This window comes from Rhinichthys klamathensis, unplaced genomic scaffold (assembly GCF_029890125.1).
Source record: "Rhinichthys klamathensis goyatoka isolate OS25496 unplaced genomic scaffold, OSU_Roscu_1.1 h1tg000142l_1, whole genome shotgun sequence".
Classification (NCBI taxonomy): domain Eukaryota; kingdom Metazoa; phylum Chordata; class Actinopteri; order Cypriniformes; family Leuciscidae; genus Rhinichthys; species Rhinichthys klamathensis.
Genome location: NW_026606677.1, coordinates 580,001 through 600,000, shown reverse-complemented (window position 1 = coordinate 600,000; position 20,000 = coordinate 580,001). Strand labels below are relative to the sequence as shown.

General features: G+C 46.2%; 1 protein-coding gene across 3 annotated transcripts in view; it reads left to right on the top strand.

The window, feature by feature from the left end:
* Positions 1 to 20,000, top strand: part of zmp:0000000755 (phosphofurin acidic cluster sorting protein 2) — a 58,603-nt gene that overhangs the window by 12,845 nt on the left and 25,758 nt on the right. For all 3 annotated transcript variants that reach the window (XM_056257725.1, XM_056257726.1, XM_056257723.1), the window contains exons 2-5: positions 9,804 to 9,891; positions 10,214 to 10,303; positions 11,263 to 11,388; positions 19,634 to 19,790. In XM_056257725.1, the coding sequence (XP_056113700.1) occupies positions 9,804 to 9,891; positions 10,214 to 10,303; positions 11,263 to 11,388; positions 19,634 to 19,790 (461 nt within the window). The remainder of the gene's footprint in view (positions 1 to 9,803; positions 9,892 to 10,213; positions 10,304 to 11,262; positions 11,389 to 19,633; positions 19,791 to 20,000) is intronic.

Sequence of the window (20,000 nt, the reverse complement as noted above, 5' to 3'; positions counted from 1 at the left end):
TGGCCAGCAGTGCGGGGCTGCTGGCTTTTACTTTTGTTTTGTATTTGTTTATTTTACTATTAAAATGTTTAAATGTTCGCCGATTCCCGTCTCATTCTTCCCACAACAACGAACCCCATTACATTGGCAAACTCATTAGCGAATTAGCAGCTACTCCTCGTTTGTATTTCTTTCTATATGGTGAATTATTGCATGATACCTGGATGTTCCAGTCAGAACATATGCGGTGCGACACTAGGATGGTTCACATCACAACACAAACGTCCGTGTGCACAAAACTCCATGTCCGTGTCTGCCTCTGACATTTCTTCTAGAAGGAATTGGCATTTTAGAGATTCTTTGCAGCAGACAGACTCTAGCTCGGTGTCCATAGGCGCACAGTTACAGCACGAGCACCACCAATTCGCTACAGCGCGAGCAAGCCCGGGCTTCTCGTCTGCGCCGGGCTGGTCTCCTGCGGCGGCCGCTGCCGCAGCCGACGCCACAGCCGACGCCGCCGCCTCTTGTTCCTCCATCAGCCTCAGCTGCTCTTCGCTATATATTGTGGCTCGTATAAATAGCCACGAACATCAGTTTCGAGCAAAAGATTTTCAAAATCCTCGTCTTCCATATCGTGTGTCGTAAATTCAGGCATTATGGTAAATCTAACTCCTTGAGCGCTTGTTAGCTTAGCTTGCTGTCTTCCAAGCAAGATGGCGGATTAAAAGTTTAGTTTCTTCAGGTTTAGTCCCACCCACTGATCTGTAATAGGCCGGTGGGGTGAGTGGGTCCCACGCCCTTGAATAATAATGAGCTAAAGGCTGTAGTTTTCTTAATATGCAATGCAATTTATCTTCCGTCCTATCGTGACGCAAAATGACGATATTTACGTCACGATAGGACGGAAGTAAAACACTTAAATCCTTTTTTCTCCCATCTCAGAAAAAAAACAAGCAAAATTCCACCATCATTATAATATATGACTGGGTTTCTAACAATACAAACCTTAATGCAAATGGGTGAAGTGACCCTTTAAGAACAGAAAAACGCATGCTGTTACTTCACTTTGCACACACACACGTGTCTCTGCAACGTCTGTGTCAGCGCAGCGCGTTTTCTCTCTCGAGCATGTGGATATTATTGTTTTTCTCAGCATGAACTTGAAACAATATAAACACGATAATCATATGCTGACTCGAGTATAGCTACGTTCTGTAGGATAACTGCGCAGTCTGCTCTTCTTTTTTTCTTTTGCGTTTTTTCCCCGTTTGCGCTGCTTGAGCAAATGCTTTTGTTGTTAATATTTTTTGTTGTTTAATGTTTTCAACTAAAAGAAAACCTTAAGATATATAGTAAGCTTGTTGTGTATATTGCCTAATGTATAAGCTTGTTGTTCAGAAATAATGATAAAAACCTTAAACTTAAAAAAATAACGTATCTCTCGTTAAACGACATTTAAATTTAAACCCAGAAGTCTGTCCCAACCACCGCCGCATTTAGTTTAATCTCTTTACTAGCTCCCTCCTCTTTCAGTCTATGCTCCCTGCTCTAGCTCGTTCTTCATCTTACTTGTGTTTTCTGGTGGAAGGACGCGTACGCTCCGTTCGTTTCCAATTGCCATGATCATTTCTCGCGCTGGTTCTATGCGCAGCCAATGGGCGTATGAAACGTCATCACGTAGCATTACGGCACAGTGTTCATGGGAAATGTAGGAAGTACTGCCAGGGGGATAAATGACCGAGAACAGAGCCTTATGCATCACCGGCCAAACTGTCTAGTAAGTTTTTATTAACACCCGCCAAAATGAATTTTAACCCGCATTTGGCGGGTTGGCGGGTGTTAATTTAGAACCCTGACTACAACCAACAGTCAAATTTAAAGGGGACATATTACGCCCCTTTTCACCAGATGTAATATAAATCTATGGTGTCTTCAGAATGTGTGTGTGGAATTTCAGCTCAAAATACCAGATCATTTATTATAGCTTGTCAAATTTCCCCCTTTTTGGGTGTGAGCAAAAACGCGCCGTTTGTGTGTGTGTCCCTTTAAATGCTAATGAGCTTTAGTTCCACCTCCGTTCAGAAGAGGGCGGAGCCTTCACACAAGCTTCAGAGACTCCGGCTATAACACCACAGGCCGATCTCACTGATCCAGAGTCAGGAGTAACAGCAGCGAGTGCAGCCTTACGGAGAGACTCAGGGAGAGCTTCACTTTTACACGTTTCTGAATGTTAGCGGAGACATTTCTGTAGTTGTTGTGGAGTTACACTGATCATCTCCTCATCATGTTGAACTCTTCCACAAGTGTCCACAGTTCCTGAGGTGTTTATAAGACAGCGGTGACATGTTCTGGTCAATAGTGTTCAGTGCTCGTCTGAGTGTGTGAGTGAGTGAGCGAGGCGAGCGAGCGAGTGAGTGAGTGAGTGAGTGAGTGAGCGAGCGAGTGTGAGCGAGTGAGTGAGTGAGTGAGTGAGTGAGTGAGTGAGCGAGCGAGCGAGCGAGTGTGAGTGAGTGAGTGAGTGAGTGAGCGAGCGAGCGAGCGAGTGTGAGTGAGTGAGTGAGTGAGTGAGTGAGTGAGTGAGCGAGTGAGTGAGTGAGTGAGTGAGCGAGAGAGTGTGTGAGTGTGTGAGTGTGTGAGTGAGTGAGTGAGTGAGTGAGTGAGTGAGTGAGTGTGAGTGTGTGAGTGTGTGAGTGTGTGAGTGTGTGAGTGTGTGAGTGTGTGAGTGAGTGAGTGAGTGAGTGAGCGAGTGAGCGAGTGTGAGTGAGTGTGTGAGTGTGTGAGTGAGTGAGTGAGTGAGTGAGCGAGTGAGTGTGAGTGAGTGAGTGTGAGTGAGTGAGTGTGAGTGAGTGTGTGAGTGAGTGAGTGTGTGAGTGAGTGTGAGTGAGTGAGTGAGTGAGTGAGTGAGCGAGCGAGCGAGTGTGAGTGAGTGAGTGAGTGAGTGAGTGAGTGAGTGAGTGAGTGAGTGAGTGAGCGAGCGAGTGAGAGTGAGTGTGTGAGTGAGTGAGTGAGTGAGTGAGTGAGCGAGCGAGCGAGTGTGAGTGAGTGAGTGAGCGAGCGAGTGAGTGAGTGAGTGAGTGAGCGAGTGAGCGAGTGAGTGAGTGAGTGTGTGAGTGAGTGTGAGTGAGTGAGTGAGAGTGAGTGAGTGAGTGAGCGAGCGAGCGAGTGTGAGTGAGTGAGTGAGTGAGCGAGTGAGAGTGAGTGTGTGAGTGAGTGAGTGAGTGAGTGAGCGAGCGAGCGAGCGAGTGTGAGTGAGTGAGTGAGTGAGTGAGTGAGTGAGCGAGTGAGTGAGCGAGTGAGTGAGTGAGTGAGTGAGCGAGCGAGCGATTGTGAGCGAGTGAGTGAGTGAGTGAGTGAGCGAGTGTGAGTGAGCGAGTGAGTGAGTGAGCGAGCGAGTGTGAGTGAGTGAGTGAGTGTGTGAGTGAGTGAGTGAGTGAGTGAGCGAGCGAGTGTGAGTGAGTGTGTGAGTGAGTGAGTGAGTGAGTGAGCGAGCGAGTGTGAGTGAGTGAGTGAGTGTGAGTGAGCGAGCGAGTGTGAGTGAGTGAGTGAGCGAGCGAGTGTGAGTGAGTGAGCGAGCGAGTGTGAGTGTGAGTGAGTGAGTGAGTGAGCGAGCGAGTGAGAGTGAGTGAGTGAGTGAGTGAGTGAGTGAGCGAGCGAGTGTGAGTGAGTGAGTGAGTGAGTGAGTGAGTGAGTGAGCGAGCGAGCGAGTGTGAGTGTGTGAGTGAGTGAGTGAGCAAGCGAGTGTGAGTGAGCGTGTGTGTGTTTGTGTGTGTGTGTTTGTTTTTACATTCACAGCTTCTCACATGTCCTGAATATGTTTCTTCTTGTCACATGTTTTCTTGTGATTTCTCCCATCATGCTCTCTGTCAGCCGTGAGTGAGTCCATAAATATTCACGAGAAGCTTTTAAACAAGCAGCGGCTTTAGCAGCTCTCAATAATGCAGGAGAAGAGCAGAGGATAATGGACCGAAACAAGAACAACGTGTGACGCTGTTAGAGAAAGAGAGAGAGAGAGAGAGAGAGAAAGAGAGAGACGGGTTCTGTCAATAGAAACGCTGCAGGTCACTGAGGTTTTTATATGATATATGTATGTTATGTAGAACGAAGTCCTGATTTCTGCATGAATGGATCTCTCTCTCTCTCCCTCTTTCTGTCTGTCTGTCTGTCTGTCTCTCTCTCTCCCTCTTTCTGTCTGTCTGTCTGTCTGTCTCTCTCCCTCTTTCTGTCTGTCTGTATGTCTGTCTGTCTGTCTGTGTGTAATTTCTGCACTGAACAGAATGACAGAATAATGACCTGAACACACCCTCCCTCATCTGCCATTGGTCAGCCAAACCGTTAAACTCCGCCCCAAACACACACCATTGGTCAGCCAAACGTTGAACTCCGCCCCAAACACACACCATTGGTCAGCCAGACCGTTAAACTCCGCCCCAAACACACACCATTGGTCAGCCAGACGTTGAACTCCGCCCCAAACACACACCATTGGTCAGCCAGACGTTGAACTCCGCCCCAAACACACACCATTGGTCAGCCAGACGTTGAACTCCGCCCCAAACACACACCATTGGTCAGCCAGACCATTAAACTCCGCCCCAAACACACACCATTGGTCAGCCAGACGTTGAACTCCGCCCCAAACACACACCATTGATCAGCCAGACGTTGAACTCCGCCCCAAACACACACCATTGGTCAGCCAAACCGTTAAACTCTGCCCCAAACACACACCATTGGTCAGCCAGACGTTGAACTCCGCCCCAAACACACACCATTGGTCAGCCAAACCGTTAAACTCCGCCCCAAACACACACCATTGGTCAGCCAGACGTTGAACTCCGCCCCAAACACACACCATTGGTCAGCCAGACTTTTAAACTCCGCCCCAAACACACACCATTGGTCAGCCAGACGTTGAACTCCCCCCCCAAACACACACCATTGGTCAGCCAAACCGTTAAACTCCGCCCCAAACACACACCATTGGTCAGCCAGACTTTGAACTCCGCCCCAAACAAACACCATTGGTCAGCCAGACGTTGAACTCCGCCCCAAACACACACCATTGGTCAGCCAGACTTTTAAACTCCGCCCCAAACACACACCATTGGTCAGCCAGACGTTGAACTCCGCCCCAAACACACACCATTGGTCAGCCAGACTTTTAAACTCCGCCCCAAACACACACCATTGGTCAGCCAGACGTTGAACTCCCCCCCCAAACACACACCATTGGCCAGCCAGACGTTGAACTCCGCCCCAAACACACACCATTGGCCAGCCAGACGTTGAACTCCGCCCCAAACACACACCATTGGTCAGCCAAACCGTTAAACTCCGCCCCAAACACACACCATTGGTCAGCCAGACGTTGAACTCCGCCCCAAACACACACCATTGGTCAGCCAGACCGTTAAACTCCGCCCCAAACACACACCATTGGTCAGCCAGACGTTGAACTCCGCCCCAAACACACACCATTGGTCAGCCAGACCGTTAAACTCCGCCCCAAACACACACCATTGGTCAGCCAGACCGTTAAACTCCGCCCCAAACACACACCATTGGTCAGCCAGACCGTTAAACTCCGCCCCAAACACACACCATTGGTTGAACCAGAGTTGATTTGAGATCAAATTATTCTGATACTTTCTCTGTATGATGATGATGATGATGATGATTTGTCTGAATTTGTGGAGTAAAAGTTATAGTTTTTATTTTGTAGTTAAAAGATCAAATTAGACCCTTGGGGTAAGATGGGCCACCAGGATTGTCTTAGAAGGCCCCAAGTGGCATGTTGTTGTTTCTCATTTGATTTTGTACTACAACTAAATTAGCATTTCCTACAATAACACATCGGCTGATGCATCATCATCATCATCATCATCATCATCATCATGACAAACTCATCTAAATATGTTAACAGTTTAAAAGTTAATCCAATTGTTCTTAACGGGGGCATCTTCCCCATGTTAACCTAATTATGACTATTAAAGTCCTATTTTCGACTTTTTATGCAATAATTTTGATTTAAGCGTGATTGTACGGAAGCCCTGAACCGCAACGTAAAAAAAAAAAAAAAAAATCTGTAAAAAAAAAAAAATCTGTAACCCCCCCCCCCCCCCCAAAAAAACTAGAATTTCGAGATTAAAGTCGAAATATTTCAAGATTAAAGTCGAAACCGCAATGTAAAAAACAAAAAATCTGTAAAAAAACAAAAAACAACAACAATAGCATTTCGAGATTAAAGTCGAAATATTTCGAGAGTATGAATACAGTCTTCCGTAGAAGTTGCGCGTGTGCTTGCCATTGTTTCACATTGCCGCACACACAGGCATTCATAATGGTGCATAGCGAGTGTTTCACACTGTGTGTGTGTGTGTGTTTTGTTTCAACAAAAGGAAATTCAACAGGTGCCAATCTACCAGCGCTACCATTATAGGACGTTATCAAATATACTGCGCCGGAATAGACTTTAGCCTAAAGGAAAACCACCCCGGAAAACCCTTTTCAGACTGGATGGAGATATCCAGCTTTATGAATGAATGAATGAGGCATTTATATAGCGCTTTCATATGTCCACTAGGCCTACACTCAAAGCGCTTTACAATCATATCAGAGAATCTCTCCTCAACCACCATTAGTGGTTATTAAATCTGAGGAAATCACGGGATCCGGCCAAATGATTGGATACAGAATGATGCACTTAAAATGTATCCAGAAGGTATTTAGGGTGAAGAGGGAGACAGAACGGTTCCTGTAGTGTTCTCGACCCAGATAGTGTTGCCTAGACGAGCACGAAAACACCTCAGAAACACTGGCACATCAAGTGTGGACCATTGTGATACTCCGCGTTTCACGACGCGTCATCAATCCGGAAGTCGGCCATTTTGGAGGCACAGAACGTAAATAATGCCACTGAACTGAATGGACTCGCAAATTTGGGTGATTATTGCTGCTAAAAAATGGTCGAGTTTTGGTCTGTACCAATCAGTCACATCGGGAAAAAACATGTTGAGTGCTATAGACTGTCAAAAGTTAAAGAGAAGAGTGCAAAAACTGATGAAAGAAGGCGTTTGTGGTTGAGAGAGGTACAGCATCAGCTACTGGCGCGCTGGACGACTGGAGGCTGGTATGTAGCCTACTGCTTTTTCCCCACGCTCGTCTGCGCCGGTTTCAGAAATAATAACGTTACTTTTCTGCTCGTCCGGCAATTTGCAACAACACAGCATTGTTTCGGCAGTGACTTTCAGCATGTTTCCTATAAATGACGTTTGCATTTTAAGACATACCACGCGAAATCCGATCGTTCAGACTGAGGCTGATGTCCTGATATGTGATTTGAATAGGATTTCAAACCACATATGGATGTAACTTGAAACGGATTTCATGTGCTTTTTTGGACTGACAATCTGAACGTATCCTATGTCGGGATAATAAATAGATGGAAGAATTGCAGTAATGTTACGTGCTAGAGAAGCTAACTCGTTCGGATCTTTACCACATATTAACTTTAGTTTGTCAAAATGTTGCGCTCTCTCCTGCTTCCCAAGTCCTTCTCTATATGATTTCGCACCTACCACGTGTTTTTTCCGTGGTTTATTAGTGTAACAATGTGTTCAGTAGTACATAAACAGTGCAATCCATGCTGTTGTTTACATCCGAGTGCCTCCATAATGGCCGCGCATCCGGGTTACCGCCCAGAACGTGACGTTGGTGAAGCACCTGTGTAGAATTTTGTTGAAAGCCCAGATAACACACACACACACACACACACGCGCTCTGAGCCAGTGGACGCGCACTGTTATGAATGCACACACTTCTATGGAAGACTGTATTATCGTAATGTTTCGACTTTATTCTCGAAATGTTTCGAATTTAATCTCGAAATGCTAGTTTTTTTTTTACGTTGCGGTTTCGACTTTAATCTCGAAATGTTTCGACTTAAATCTCGAAATGCTATTTTTTTGTTTGTTTTTTTTACTGATTTTTTTTTTTTTTTACGTTGCGGTTCAGGGTTTCCGTATGATTGACATAACGTGAGGTCGTATTTATTTTTAACGTGCGAAAGCAGTGAAGCCCCGCCCTCTCTGATCTGATTGGCTCTCTCCTCCGTCCTGACAGTGACGAGCTGTCCGTTGATCAGTCAGAGTCCGTTATCTTACAAGTTTGAGGCACATTAATATACAGTTATTACAGTTATTTCACGACTTTTATTATACATCACGGATACAAACAGCGAGTCCAGACCTCAACTGTTGTTGCGGACATCGAGTTCATGGACACTGAATGGCTTTTCTGAGGTAATATGTGACTTTTTTGTGACATTATTGTTCTCCCGCTGTTTGATTGACGGTTGAAACACTGATTTATGGATTATGAGACATGATTGATTTCAGGAAGTTGTTCAGTATCTTCATCATTCCTTCTGATGTTCACTGATGTTTATTTGCTGCTGTAACTAGTAAAGAGGAAGAGATGATCGGTTCTTCTGTGTCACACACACACACACACACACACACACACACACACACACACACACACACACACACACACATTTACTGACTGCATTTACTGATGAAACTGACAGGATTTGAAAGCTGAGACTTTCTTTCATATCAAAAGTATCAAAGCACAAATATTACTGTGATTATTGTATGGCAGGAGCTACGAATAATGTTTAGTTTTGTTCACACATCAACTGAAAACAGCGCAGACTAAAATATCGATTTTTAGGATTCAAGAATCTACATAGAGGTCATTAAAGTGAACGTCAGTTAATGTATTAATTATTATTGCCATCCCAGCATTAGTGACGATGATGATGATGTAGTTTTAGTATGGCAGTGATTTTCATTTCTCAGAAAGTGGGTCAGACAGAGAGACAGACAGTCTCTCTCACACACACACACGCACACACACACACACACGCACACGCACACACACACACACACACACACTCACACACACACTCACACACACACACACACACACACACACACACAGAGAGAGAGAGAGAGAGAGAGACAGCTGTGTGGATGTTGACATCTCTGGAAATGGTTTTGTGTGGAATGAGCTCTGGGTGGAGAGAGACGGATTCCCTGTGTGTATGTGTGTGTGTGTGTGTGTGTGTGTGTGAGAGTGGCCTGGTAAACCCTACGTTATGGGGACAAAATGTCCCCACAAGGATGGCAATATCCGAAATCCTTGTTCGTGTGGGGACATTTTTTGGTCCCCATGAGGAAATCAGCTTATAAATCATACTAAGTGATGTTGTTTGAAAATGTAAAATGCAGAATGTTTCCTGTGATGGGCAGGTTTAGGGATAGGGTTAGTGTAAGGGAATAGAATATACAGTCTGTACAGTATAAAAATCATTATGTCTATGGAAAGTCCCCATAAAACATGAAAACACAACATGTGTGAGTGTCTGTGTGTGTGTGTGTGTGAGTGTGTGTGTGTGTGTTCTGTAACTCAGAGCAGCTGTGATGCAGGAAGAGGAAATGCCTGAGAGTCTCATTTCACCAGTGCTGGATCTCATCACAGAAACACACTGAACACACCCATCACACACACACACACACACACACACACACACACACACACACACACACACACACACACACACACACACACACACACACACACACACACGCATTACATAGAGAGAAGACATGGTGTAGTATTGAGTGTTCATGTTCAATGATACATGTCTCAGTGTGAAAGCTTACAAAATTCATCAATTATGAAATGAGGTTGAATCAGCGAGTGAACGTAGTTTTCTCTCTCTCTGTGTGTGTGTGTGTGTGTGTGTGTGTGTGTCTCAGGCTCTGCAGTCTGACGCTGAAGAAGCTGATCGTGCTGAAGGAGCTGGACAAGGATTTGAACTCGGTGCTCATCGCTGTGAAGATCCAGGTGAGAGTCGAACATCACGGGCAGCGCTGGAGCGACTCGAGTGCAAAGACGCTTCGGCCCTCTGTTAGAATCATTTATATGATGTCAGTTTAATGTCGTAATATCTTTATATTTAGGAAAAAAATGAAATAATTTGAGGACAACAAATGTAATATGGTGAATGTTTAACATGATATTTATGTTTATTAATTTAGCACATGCTTCTATCCAGGAAAACAACAAGCAATTCATCTTAAAGAGGCAATAAACATGAGAAGTGCCAGTGCAAAGTTTCAGACGTCATTCAGAATTACATGCGAAGAGTGTGTGTGTGTGTGTGTAGGGCTCCAAACGAGTGCTGCGATCTAACGAGTACGCGGTTCCTCCCAGCGGCCTGATGGAGACGCAGCTGGAGCTCAGCTTCTCTCTGCAGGTACAAACACACAATCGTTCTGCACAAGTGCTGTCGAAATGTAAACTCGTGTACAAAAAGAAAGAAAAGAAAAACATTTAAACCTGTAAATCTAGCAGCTCTTTTCTGTTGAATTAGCGAGGCCATGTTGCTCCTTAATTCTGTTCTTTTACCAAATACTGACATCCACCATAAGACTGGAAACCACATGACGCATCACAGCTCATCACAGGCTAAGGGAAATACTGATATACACAAGTACACAATAATGCATTTATATTGCTAAAATAATGCAATTTACAACATAAGATATAACGTAAAAACATAATGTACATAACGGATAACAAAAGCCTATCAAGAAAGATAATAAAATGAAAAGCCATCAAATGTGAAGTGTTACACAGGGAATTCTGGGAATATCCATTTAGGGCTTTTTACTGTAAATTAAAAGATGATTTGTTCTTTTTTACTTTCAAAAATGGCACATTACACAAAATGTAAGGTAGATTAATTAAAGAGTTTTTCTTTGTATACAGTACGTGAACTTACTGGTAACCAATTACCTGTCACGGTTTTACAGTGTTTTACTGTTAAAACTACAGTCATGTTTACAGTGTGACGTGGCGAGCGCTACAGACGCCCGGCGCTGTGAACCGATTCTGACTCCTTGACTTGTTTAGAACATTAAAGAGACAGTTTCACCAATAAATGATCAGTCTGTCATCACCTGTGGGACTGTGTTCTGTGGAGATAATTTGAGAAATGCCCATGCACCGGAAGTCAGTGGTGTCCTGTGTTTGATCCCCGACGGTTTTTCATCTTATATTCGTTTACAGAAGAAATAAAGTCATGTTTGAACGACACGAGGGCAAGTAAATGATGACGGAATGATCATTTCTGGGTGAACCATCCCTTTAAACATCATTTAGTTGTATGTCTGCTGTTCCCATGTTTCCTCTGGTGTGTTTCTGTCGTGTCAGTATTCCCACTTCCTGAAGAGAGACGCCAACCGCCTGCAGATCATGCTTCAGAGAAGGAAACGCTACAAAAACAGAACCATTCTGGGCTTCAAGACTCTCGCTGTCGGAGTCATCGACATGGCGGAGGTATAACGGCCCGCTATAGCTATAACCATAATGATGACTATATTAGTGTCCACACCAGCTGTTGATCAGTCATCTGAGACTGAGATGTTGAGTGTTCGGGTGTGTGATCAGGTGTGAGTTTGAGACTGAGATGTTGAGTGTTCAGGTGTGGGATCAGGTGTGAGAGTGAGACTGAGATGTTGAGTGTTCGGGTGTGTGATCAGGTGTGAGAGTGAGACTGAGATGTTGAGTGTTCGGGTGTGTGATCAGGTGTGAGAGTGAGACTGAGATGTTGAGTGTTCGGGTGTGTGATCAGGTGTGAGAGTGAGACTGAGATGTTGACTGTTCGGGTGTGTGATCAGGTGTGAGAGTGAGACTGAGATGTTGAGTGTTCGGGTGTGTGATCAGGTGTGAGTTTGAGGCTGAGATGTTGAGTGTTCGGGTGTGTGATCAGGTGTGAGTTTGAGACTGAGATGTTGAGTGTTCGGGTGTGTGATCAGGTGTGAGTTTGAGACTGAGATGTTGAGTGTTCAGGTGTGTGATCAGGTGTGAGTTTGAGACTGAGATGTTGAGTGTTCAGGTGTGTGATCAGGTGTGAGTTTGAGGCTGAGATGTTGAGTGTTCAGGTGTGTGATCAGGTGTGAGTTTGAGGCTGAGATGTTGAGTGTTCAGGTGTGTGATCAGGTGTGAGTTTGAGGCTGAGATGTTGAGTGTTCAGGTGTGTGATCAGGTGTGAGTTTGAGGCTGAGATGTTGAGTGTTCGGGTGTGTGATCAGGTGTGAGTTTGAGACTGAGATGTTGAGTGTTCAGGTGTGTGATCAGGTGTGAGTTTGAGACTGAGATGTTGAGTGTTCAGGTGTGTGATCAGGTGTGAGTTTGAGACTGAGATGTTGAGTGTTCGGGTGTGTGATCAGGTGTGAGTTTGAGACTGAGATGTTGAGTGTTCAGGTGTGTGATCAGGTGTGAGTTTGAGGCTGAGATGTTGAGTGTTCAGGTGTGTGATCAGGTGTGAGTTTGAGGCTGAGATGTTGAGTGTTCGGGTGTGTGATCAGGTGTGAGTTTGAGACTGAGATGTTGAGTGTTCGGGTGTGTGATCAGGTGTGAGTTTGAGACTGAGATGTTGAGTGTTCAGGTGTGTGATCAGGTGTGAGTTTGAGGCTGAGATGTTGAGTGTTCAGGTGTGTGATCAGGTGTGAGTTTGAGGCTGAGATGTTGAGTGTTCGGGTGTGTGATCAGGTGTGAGTTTGAGGCTGAGATGTTGAGTGTTCGGGTGTGTGATCAGGTGTGAGTTTGAGTCTGAGATGTTGAGTGTTCGGGTGTGTGATCAGGTGTGAGTTTGAGGCTGAGATGTTGAGTGTTCGGGTGTGTGATCAGGTGTGAGTTTGAGGCTGAGATGTTGAGTGTTCAGGTGTGTGATCAGGTGTGAGTTTGAGGCTGAGATGTTGAGTGTTCGGGTGTGTGATCAGGTGTGAGTTTGAGACTGAGATGTTGAGTGTTCGGGTGTGTGATCAGGTGTGAGTTTGAGGCTGAGATGTTGAGTGTTCAGGTGTGTGATCAGGTGTGAGTTTGAGGCTGAGATGTTGAGTGTTCGGGTGTGTGATCAGGTGTGAGTTTGAGGCTGAGATGTTGAGTGTTCAGGTGTGTGATCAGGTGAGTTTGAGGTTTAGATGTTGAGTGTTCGGGTGTGTGATCAGGTGTGAGTTTGAGGTTTAGATGTTGAGTGTTCAGGTGTGTGATCAGGTGTGAGTTTGAGGCTGAGATGTTGAGTGTTCGGGTGTGTGATCAGGTGTGAGTTTGAGGCTGAGATGTTGAGTGTTCAGGTGTGTGATCAGGTGTGAGTTTGAGGCTGAGATGTTGAGTGTTCGGGTGTGTGATCAGGTGTGAGTTTGAGGCTGAGATGTTGAGTGTTCGGGTGTGTGATCAGGTGTGAGTTTGAGGCTGAGATGTTGAGTGTTCGTGTGTGTGATCAGGTGTGAGTTTGAGACTGAGATGTTGAGTGTTCAGGTGTGTGATCAGGTGTGAGAGTGAGGCTGAGATGTTGAGTGTTCGGGTGTGTGATCAGGTGTGAGTTTGAGACTGAGATGTTGAGTGTTCAGGTGTGTGATCAGGTGAGTTTGAGGTTTAGATGTTGAGTGTTCAGGTGTGTGATCAGGTGTGAGAGTGAGGCTGAGATGTTGAGTGTTCGGGTGTGTGATCAGGTGTGAGTTTGAGACTGAGATGTTGAGTGTTCGGGTGTGTGATCAGGTGTGAGTTTGAGACTGAGATGTTGAGTGTTCGGGTGTGTGATCAGGTGTGAGAGTGAGACTGAGATGTTGAGTGTTCAGGTGTGTGATCAGGTGTGAGTTTGAGGCTGAGATGTTGAGTGTTCGGGTGTGTGATCAGGTGTGAGTTTGAGACTGAGATGTTGAGTGTTCGGGTGTGTGATCAGGTGTGAGAGTGAGACTGAGATGTTGAGTGTTCGGGTGTGTGATCAGGTGTGAGTTTGAGACTGAGATGTTGAGTGTTCAGGTGTGTGATCAGGTGTGAGTTTGAGACTGAGATGTTGAGTGTTCGGGTGTGTGATCAGGTGTGAGTTTGAGACTGAGATGTTGAGTGTTCAGGTGTGTGATCAGGTGTGAGTTTGAGGCTGAGATGTTGAGTGTTCGGGTGTGTGATCAGGTGTGAGTTTGAGGCTGAGATGTTGAGTGTTCGGGTGTGTGATCAGGTGTGAGTTTGAGGCTGAGATGTTGAGTGTTCGGGTGTGTGATCAGGTGTGAGTTTGAGACTGAGATGTTGAGTGTTCAGGTGTGTGATCAGGTGTGAGAGTGAGGCTGAGATGTTGAGTGTTCGGGTGTGTGATCAGGTGTGAGTTTGAGGCTGAGATGTTGAGTGTTCGGGTGTGTGATCAGGTGTGAGTTTGAGGCTGAGATGTTGAGTGTTCGGGTGTGTGATCAGGTGTGAGTTTGAGGCTGAGATGTTGAGTGTTCAGGTGTGTGATCAGGTGTGAGTTTGAGACTGAGATGTTGAGTGTTCAGGTGTGTGATCAGGTGTGAGTTTGAGGCTGAGATGTTGAGTGTTCGGGTGTGTGATCAGGTGTGAGTTTGAGACTGAGATGTTGAGTGTTCGGGTGTGTGATCAGGTGTGAGTTTGAGGCTGAGATGTTGAGTGTTCAGGTGTGTGATCAGGTGTGAGTTTGAGACTGAGATGTTGAGTGTTCAGGTGTGTGATCAGGTGTGAGTTTGAGGCTGAGATGTTGAGTGTTCAGGTGTGTGATCAGGTGTGAGTTTGAGGCTGAGATGTTGAGTGTTCAGGTGTGTGATCAGGTGTGAGTTTGAGGCTGAGATGTTGAGTGTTCGGGTGTGTGATCAGGTGTGAGTTTGAGGCTGAGATGTTGAGTGTTCAGGTGTGTGATCAGGTGTGAGTTTGAGACTGAGATGTTGAGTGTTCGGGTGTGTGATCAGGTGTGAGAGTGAGGCTGAGATGTTGAGTGTTCGGGTGTGTGATCAGGTGTGAGTTTGAGGCTGAGATGTTGAGTGTTCAGGTGTGTGATCAGGTGTGAGTTTGAGGCTGAGATGTTGAGTGTTCAGGTGTGTGATCAGGTGTGAGTTTGAGGCTGAGATGTTGAGTGTTCAGGTGTGTGATCAGGTGTGAGTTTGAGGCTGAGATGTTGAGTGTTCGGGTGTGTGATCAGGTGTGAGAGTGAGACTGAGATGTTGAGTGTTCAGGTGTGTGATCAGGTGTGAGTTTGAGGCTGAGATGTTGAGTGTTCAGGTGTGTGATCAGGTGTGAGTTTGAGACTGAGATGTTGAGTGTTCAGGTGTGTGATCAGGTGAGTTTGAGGTTTAGATGTTGAGTGTTCAGGTGTGTGATCAGGTGTGAGAGTGAGGCTGAGATGTTGAGTGTTCGGGTGTGTGATCAGGTGTGAGTTTGAGACTGAGATGTTGAGTGTTCGGGTGTGTGATCAGGTGTGAGTTTGAGACTGAGATGTTGAGTGTTCGGGTGTGTGATCAGGTGTGAGAGTGAGACTGAGATGTTGAGTGTTCAGGTGTGTGATCAGGTGTGAGTTTGAGGCTGAGATGTTGAGTGTTCGGGTGTGTGATCAGGTGTGAGTTTGAGACTGAGATGTTGAGTGTTCGGGTGTGTGATCAGGTGTGAGTTTGAGACTGAGATGTTGAGTGTTCAGGTGTGTGATCAGGTGAGTTTGAGGTTTAGATGTTGAGTGTTCAGGTGTGTGATCAGGTGTGAGAGTGAGGCTGAGATGTTGAGTGTTCGGGTGTGTGATCAGGTGTGAGTTTGAGACTGAGATGTTGAGTGTTCGGGTGTGTGATCAGGTGTGAGTTTGAGACTGAGATGTTGAGTGTTCGGGTGTGTGATCAGGTGTGAGAGTGAGACTGAGATGTTGAGTGTTCAGGTGTGTGATCAGGTGTGAGTTTGAGGCTGAGATGTTGAGTGTTCGGGTGTGTGATCAGGTGTGAGTTTGAGACTGAGATGTTGAGTGTTCGGGTGTGTGATCAGGTGTGAGAGTGAGACTGAGATGTTGAGTGTTCGGGTGTGTGATCAGGTGTGAGTTTGAGACTGAGATGTTGAGTGTTCAGGTGTGTGATCAGGTGTGAGTTTGAGACTGAGATGTTGAGTGTTCGGGTGTGTGATCAGGTGTGAGTTTGAGACTGAGATGTTGAGTGTTCAGGTGTGTGATCAGGTGTGAGTTTGAGGCTGAGATGTTGAGTGTTCGGGTGTGTGATCAGGTGTGAGTTTGAGGCTGAGATGTTGAGTGTTCGGGTGTGTGATCAGGTGTGAGTTTGAGGCTGAGATGTTGAGTGTTCGGGTGTGTGATCAGGTGTGAGTTTGAGACTGAGATGTTGAGTGTTCAGGTGTGTGATCAGGTGTGAGAGTGAGGCTGAGATGTTGAGTGTTCGGGTGTGTGATCAGGTGTGAGTTTGAGGCTGAGATGTTGAGTGTTCGGGTGTGTGATCAGGTGTGAGTTTGAGGCTGAGATGTTGAGTGTTCGGGTGTGTGATCAGGTGTGAGTTTGAGGCTGAGATGTTGAGTGTTCAGGTGTGTGATCAGGTGTGAGTTTGAGACTGAGATGTTGAGTGTTCAGGTGTGTGATCAGGTGTGAGTTTGAGGCTGAGATGTTGAGTGTTCGGGTGTGTGATCAGGTGTGAGTTTGAGACTGAGATGTTGAGTGTTCGGGTGTGTGATCAGGTGTGAGTTTGAGGCTGAGATGTTGAGTGTTCAGGTGTGTGATCAGGTGTGAGTTTGAGACTGAGATGTTGAGTGTTCAGGTGTGTGATCAGGTGTGAGTTTGAGGCTGAGATGTTGAGTGTTCAGGTGTGTGATCAGGTGTGAGTTTGAGGCTGAGATGTTGAGTGTTCGGGTGTGTGATCAGGTGTGAGTTTGAGGCTGAGATGTTGAGTGTTCAGGTGTGTGATCAGGTGTGAGTTTGAGACTGAGATGTTGAGTGTTCGGGTGTGTGATCAGGTGTGAGAGTGAGGCTGAGATGTTGAGTGTTCGGGTGTGTGATCAGGTGTGAGTTTGAGGCTGAGATGTTGAGTGTTCAGGTGTGTGATCAGGTGTGAGTTTGAGGCTGAGATGTTGAGTGTTCAGGTGTGTGATCAGGTGTGAGTTTGAGGCTGAGATGTTGAGTGTTCAGGTGTGTGATCAGGTGTGAGTTTGAGGCTGAGATGTTGAGTGTTCGGGTGTGTGATCAGGTGTGAGAGTGAGACTGAGATGTTGAGTGTTCAGGTGTGTGATCAGGTGTGAGTTTGAGGCTGAGATGTTGAGTGTTCAGGTGTGTGATCAGGTGTGAGTTTGAGGCTGAGATGTTGAGTGTTCGGGTGTGTGATCAGGTGTGAGTTTGAGGCTGAGATGTTGAGTGTTCAGGTGTGTGATCAGGTGTGAGTTTGAGGCTGAGATGTTGAGTGTTCAGGTGTGTGATCAGGTGTGAGTTTGAGACTGAGATGTTGAGTGTTCGGGTGTGTGATCAGGTGTGAGAGTGAGGCTGAGATGTTGAGTGTTCGGGTGTGTGATCAGGTGTGAGTTTGAGGCTGAGATGTTGAGTGTTCAGGTGTGTGATCAGGTGTGAGTTTGAGGCTGAGATGTTGAGTGTTCAGGTGTGTGATCAGGTGTGAGTTTGAGGCTGAGATGTTGAGTGTTCAGGTGTGTGATCAGGTGTGAGTTTGAGGCTGAGATGTTGAGTGTTCGGGTGTGTGATCAGGTGTGAGAGTGAGACTGAGATGTTGAGTGTTCAGGTGTGTGATCAGGTGTGAGTTTGAGACTGAGATGTTGAGTGTTCAGGTGTGTGATCAGGTGTGAGTTTGAGACTGAGATGTTGAGTGTTCGGGTGTGTGATCAGGTGTGAGAGTGAGGCTGAGATGTTGAGTGTTCGGGTGTGTGATCAGGTGTGAGTTTGAGGCTGAGATGTTGAGTGTTCAGGTGTGTGATCAGGTGTGAGTTTGAGACTGAGATGTTGAGTGTTCGGGTGTGTGATCAGGTGTGAGTTTGAGGCTGAGATGTTGAGTGTTCAGGTGTGTGATCAGGTGTGAGTTTGAGGCTGAGATGTTGAGTGTTCGGGTGTGTGATCAGGTGTGAGTTTGAGACTGAGATGTTGAGTGTTCGGGTGTGTGATCAGGTGTGAGTTTGAGGCTGAGATGTTGAGTGTTCGGGTGTGTGATCAGGTGTGAGTTTGAGGCTGAGATGTTGAGTGTTCGGGTGTGTGATCAGGTGTGAGTTTGAGGCTGAGATGTTGAGTGTTCAGGTGTGTGATCAGGTGTGAGTTTGAGGCTGAGATGTTGAGTGTTCAGGTGTGTGATCAGGTGTGAGTTTGAGGCTGAGATGTTGAGTGTTCAGGTGTGTGATCAGGTGTGAGTTTGAGGCTGAGATGTTGAGTGTTCGGGTGTGTTATCAGGTGTGAGTTTGAGGCTGAGATGTTGAGTGTTCAGGTGTGTGATCAGGTGTGAGTTTGAGACTGAGATGTTGAGTGTTCAGGTGTGTGATCAGGTGTGAGTTTGAGGCTGAGATGTTGAGTGTTCAGGTGTGTGATCAGGTGTGAGTTTGAGACTGAGATGTTGAGTGTTCAGGTGTGTGATCAGGTGTGAGTTTGAGACTGAGATGTTGAGTGTTCAGGTGTGTGATCAGGTGTGAGTTTGAGACTGAGATGTTGAGTGTTCAGGTGTGTGATCAGGTGTGAGTTTGAGACTGAGATGTTGAGTGTTCGGGTGTGTGATCAGGTGTGAGTTTGAGGCTGAGATGTTGAGTGTTCAGGTGTGTGATCAGGTGTGAGTTTGAGGCTGAGATGTTGACTGTTCGGGTGTGTGATCAGGTGTGAGTTTGAGGCTGAGATGTTGAGTGTTCAGGTGTGTGATCAGGTGTGAGTTTGAGACTGAGATGTTGAGTGTTCGGGTGTGTGATCAGGTGTGAGTTTGAGGCTGAGATGTTGAGTGTTCAGGTGTGTGATCAGGTGTGAGTTTGAGGCTGAGATGTTGAGTGTTCGGGTGTGTGATCAGGTGTGAGTTTGAGACTGAGATGTTGAGTTTTCAGGTGTGTGATCAGGTGTGAGTTTGAGACTGAGATGTTGAGTGTTCAGGTGTGTGATCAGGTGTGAGTTTGAGACTGAGATGTTGAGTGTTCAGGTGTGTGATCAGGTGTGAGTTTGAGACTGAGATGTTGAGTGTTCGGGTGTGTGATCAGGTGTGAGTTTGAGGCTGAGATGTTGAGTGTTCAGGTGTGTGATCAGGTGTGAGTTTGAGACTGAGATGTTGAGTGTTCGGGTGTGTGATCAGGTGTGAGTTTGAGACTGAGATGTTGAGTGTTCGGGTGTGTGATCAGGTGTGAGTTTGAGGCTGAGATGTTGAGTGTTCGGGTGTGTGATCAGGTGTGAGTTTGAGGCTGAGATGTTGAGTGTTCGGGTGTGTGATCAGGTGTGAGTTTGAGACTGAGATGTTGAGTGTTCGGGTGTGTGATCAGGTGTGAGTTTGAGACTGAGATGTTGAGTGTTCAGGTGTGTGATCAGGTGTGAGTTTGAGGCTGAGATGTTGAGTGTTCAGGTGTGTGATCAGGTGTGAGTTTGAGGCTGAGATGTTGAGTGTTCGGGTGTGTGATCAGGTGTGAGTTTGAGACTGAGATGTTGAGTGTTCGGGTGTGTGATCAGGTGTGAGTTTGAGACTGAGATGTTGAGTGTTCGGGTGTGTGATCAGGTGTGAGTTTGAGACTGAGATGTTGAGTGTTCGGGTGTGTGATCAGGTGTGAGTTTGAGGCTGAGATGTTGAGTGTTCGGGTGTGTGATCAGGTGTTGCAGCATCCGACAGACGGCGGGCAGATTCTGGCTCTCCACATGAAGGAGGCGCCGGCTCGCGTGGCGGAGATCAGTGTGTTCTCACTGTCCAGTCAACCCATCGACCACGAGTACGGCAGCGCTCAGACGCGAGCCAAGACCAAAGCCTCCGGTACACACACAAACACACACACACACACACACACACTGATATCTGTTCAGTTGAGCTCCTTCTTTCAGGTTTATTTGATGGTGGAACATCATGATCGTTAGCAGATAAACCGTGATTATCGGGATGATTTGAATGTGGACATGAAGCCTGAGATGTGCTGATCTGTTCATCTGGCATTACACTATTAATAACACACAACGTCAGATGTCC